Raw genomic sequence first — 4,498 nt, 5'->3', positions numbered from 1 at the left:
TATACTATTATAGTATATATTATATATACTATTATATATTTTGTATAGTATATACTATACTATACAAAATATACTTGTGTATTGGAAAAGTTTATTTATTTTATTTTATTTTTTAAAATAAAAAATGACACATGTAGCTCAGAAAATGTGTACAATCTGTGGAACTTCTTATTGGCTGCCGCCGCCTGACGACCACGTGACATCGGATAAATGCCCGCCCGCCAGCGTCCTTGGCAGCAGACAATCAGAGATCTTTAGTGCTGCTTGGTCCTTCTCATAAACTGGCATGAGGATGTTATCACTGACAGACACTTGTTAATTTCCAAGTTTTTTTGTTTTTGTTTTTTTGTTTGTTTGTTTTTGCTTTCTTAAAGACATTTCTGTTTTTTTGTATCTGCCAGTTATTTATTGGTGTAAAGTTTTCTTTGTATTTTGGTAAAACGATGACTGGAGTTTTTGACAGTTTATCTGCAGATATGCATTCGAACCAGATTACCTCGAACAGCTACCACAGCATGCACAAATCCCAGGAATCTCCGACTTTACCAGTGTCCACAGCTACAGACAGCAGTTACTACAATAACCAACAGCCTGGACATTGTGTAGGATCGCCGTATGGACAGCTCAGCGCATACCAGTACCATGCAAGTGGCTTGAACAGCGTTCCTTACAACACCAAACCCTACGAGCTTGGGTTTAGTAGTTCTTATAATTCATATGGTCCATATGGGTCAACTTCATCGCCCACACATACTGATACAGGTAAACAGACATTATTATTATTATTATTATTATTATTATTATTATTATTATTATTATTATTATTATTATTATAAAGCTGCATAGGCTAGCATGTGATTTACATGATTTCTAGCAGATTATTGTGCTTTTTTTGTTACGGTTGTTTTTTGTTTTTTCTTTCTCTATGTAAAGGTAAACTGATTTATATATGTGTATAGTATACAACCTACACTGAATTTCAGAATGCGAGGTGAGAATCGCCTATGTACAGACTGTGTATTTATTGCATGCCTTTTACTGCAGAGAAAGAAGAATGCGAACCTGAAGTTCGGATGGTGAACGGCAAGCCAAAGAAAGTTAGAAAGCCGAGAACGATTTACTCGAGTTTCCAACTGGCTGCTCTTCAAAGACGATTTCAAAAGACCCAGTACTTGGCGTTACCTGAAAGAGCGGAGCTGGCTGCTTCCTTAGGCGTTACACAAACTCAGGTACGACTGTGGTGACAAATACAAAAATGAAACTTTCATTCAACTATTTGACCACGTGTTACAGTGTGATATGTGCAGGACATACTGCAATGTTACAATGTGAATGCATAAGATAAGTAATTGATAATAAAATGCACATGCTCAGTTTAAGTATAGCCTAGGCTCCTGGGCTTGGTAATATATGAATTACCGTACATTTTATGACTAAGTTAATGAACTAATTTAAATTGAGATATACGGATAATGTATTGGGTTTACTGTTCACGACCTTATCTGGATAAGGTTACATCGATTCCCCATTCAAACCTTGGCAGTCATTTGATATTGATGTATTATTTAATTTGCAGTAGGCCTACAGTGAGAAGTGTAATTGGATAACTGAAGTGGATGCGGGTGTTAATCGCTGGGGTTCTCTTTATTTTATAGGTGAAAATCTGGTTTCAAAACCGACGTTCAAAATTCAAGAAGCTGTGGAAGAGTGGCGAGATTCCCCCCGATCAACATGCGGGACCCGGCGAGTCTCCGCCCGGCAGCTCCCCTCCGGCCTCCGTCGCCTGGGACTTCCCGCACAGAATGAACACTGTGAACAGCATGACTCAGAGCAACAGCCCTCCCAACACAACTGCACCTTCTTTCTTAGGGAACTATTCCTGGTACCCGTCCACTAACTCGGTACCGCATCTACAGCCCAATCCACTGCTGCACCACCACAGTTCGGCAATGAGCGCTGGGGCAATATTTTAGGACTGTCGTGTTATTGAAACACGCTTAGAATGACTGAAAGAAATGCCGAGGCTCCCCTTGAAAACAAGAATATCATTGGACTGGTTTTGTAATATATATATATATATTATAATATATAATATACATTATATATATATATATATATAGATATATATATATATATACCATTCTATGTACTTGCGTCAGTATACATGCTGAACTATATAAAACACAAATAACTGCATCTACAGCAAAAAAAAACCTTCCTTTTAATCATGCTGTATTCTGCCAAAACATTTTTTTTTTTTTTTTTTTTGTATATGTTATTTCTTCTGGTAGACTTACACCAGAATAGTTTTCGTGTAGATTGCAAAATAGTATTTATGGCAGTAGACACTACAATTTAAAGCAACGATCATGGTTTGAATCCTTCGGAATCACAAGCAAAAATCTATATTGATTTACAGTTTCTTTTAAGTTATTCGTTTTCATGCAGCAGTTGAAATTTTGAAATCAGCGATGTAGCATATTTTGCAAACCTTTGTACAAATAGGTGCCTTCGAAAATGACCTCATTTTTGATGTTGGAATATAAATGTCATTTTAAATGTTGATAAGCTGGTTCCTTTTATATATATATATATATATATATATATATGTGTGTGTGTATATATATATATATATAGACACACACACACACACACACACACGTTATATGAGCTAACAATATTAACATGTATGTCGATTAAATATTTGTTTCTACAATAAAGTAGGTTAGGGCATATTTTCAGATTTTGGCTGTATAAGATGATGCTCCTATGAATTTGTACAGAAAGCCCGTGCGATTATATTTTATAAAGTTGCTCACTTCATGTGACTGATTCCCCCTGACATTCAATGTTTCGAGAGAGTAAAGTTAAGCTACTGATTTTTCTCACAAAAATGTATACCCAATTTTGAAAAAGCCGCAAAAATGTGATTGTAACTTATTTTTTTTAAATACGACATATTTAAATAAAAGCTTTATGATTATGAAAGATAACGTTAAACGAAAAACTTAATATTCTTTTCAGTGTCATTGTGAATGTCCACTTATATATATCCAACTTCCAAATGTGTTCTTATATATATATATATATATATATATATATATATATATATATATATATATATATATCCAATGCAAGCCACTACGTATGATAGGTTGTGGTTCCTGTATGGGCGTTAATCCATCAGCAAAACATTATAAATTCTGCCTGAATGGACCCCGCCCCCTGAGAGCTGGCGCCAGATAAATGTATCCCGTAAATATCCCCTGCTGACGAAACTCCCCACATTGGAGTCATACTGACTTTAAACTGTGTTTTAACTCGTTAAACCCGGGTTTTATTACAAACATGTTACTGTTGTCTATTTCAAATATATTGTTTTAAATGTTTCTATCGGAAAGAAAAAAGAAAAATATCCACTTAATAAAAGAACAACATACTTGGACCACTTAATATCACAAAGACCCTGTCTACAAGACTGAAATAACACATGAGTTTTTGTACATGTGATTTAGTAGCAAAACGAGATTAACGCTTCCAATTTATTTGGAATGTGAGCCCTGAAAAAAAAAAAATACCGGTATGTATAGCCTTCGTGAAACGTGTTATTAAAATTCTACATCTTTTAGTTTACTTTGGGAGATTTTGGAGGATCTGGACAAGATGATTAACAGCCCCACGACCAAGCGCCCGGGGCAGAGTAGGCGAAGGCGTAGTTGAAAGCACGCAACATGCTTTGGCATGCGAGAGAAGAGAGCAGGGCTTTCGGCTGAGTCTAGTCCTGCAGACACTCTGGAGTCGGAACGCCTCTCCCAGACTTTTTATTAACTCGACTCAGCTTAAAAAGCGAGGCTGTTTGGCTGGCTCCGTTATGATTGAACCTTTTGTAAAGAGTGTTTGAGGTCTTGTGGTGTGTTGTGTCCCCGCCCGGATATACTACAAAACCGCCCCGAGCAAACTAACTTGGAAACATTTCTCACAACTTCCAGAACACCCACACAACACAGGGGGGCCTATCTGATCACACCCCCCCCCCCCCCCCCCAGAACAGAGACAGCTGATGAACATTTGTTCTAAATCAGCAGAGGAAAAATGAAAATGGGAAGCAGTAAACGGAACTCCACCCATGTATACATCTCAATAGCAATTCTTATAATATCCTAAATGTAAAGCATTGAAGTATGAATTGGTTATGGCACGAGATGGAAACTGGATCGAGGCAGCTGTGACCGTGTCAATTATTGTCTGTATTTATTTATTTATTTATACCAATCCTGAATACATGCACAATTATTAATTTAACAATAGGTTGATTTTAGATTGGAGCTCACTCGAAATTGCATATTGCGTTTCATTATGATTTGTTTCAAGAACGCTGTTATGATTTAAGGATGGGTATATAATCAAACTGCCAATAGTGTGCTGTTTTTGGCATTTTTTTTAAAGGCAATTAACAAATTGTGCTATAATGTACTTATTCGCATACTTTGGAATTTTG

General features: G+C 36.5%; 1 protein-coding gene across 1 annotated transcript; it reads left to right on the top strand.

Annotated features, from left to right (window-relative positions):
- Positions 1-258: 258 nt before the first annotated feature.
- dlx2a (distal-less homeobox 2a) lies at positions 259-2,051 on the top strand. The gene is made up of 3 exons (XM_041264352.1): positions 259-762; positions 1,045-1,229; positions 1,656-2,051. Exons 1-3 carry the CDS (start codon positions 444-446, stop codon positions 1,971-1,973), a joined length of 822 nt encoding a protein of 273 aa, XP_041120286.1. The 5' UTR covers positions 259-443; the 3' UTR covers positions 1,974-2,051.
- The last annotated feature ends 2,447 nt before the right edge of the window (positions 2,052-4,498 follow it).

Source organism: Polyodon spathula, chromosome 11 (assembly GCF_017654505.1).
Source record: "Polyodon spathula isolate WHYD16114869_AA chromosome 11, ASM1765450v1, whole genome shotgun sequence".
Lineage (NCBI taxonomy): Eukaryota > Metazoa > Chordata > Actinopteri > Acipenseriformes > Polyodontidae > Polyodon > Polyodon spathula.
This window is presented reverse-complemented; position numbering and strand designations above follow the sequence as displayed.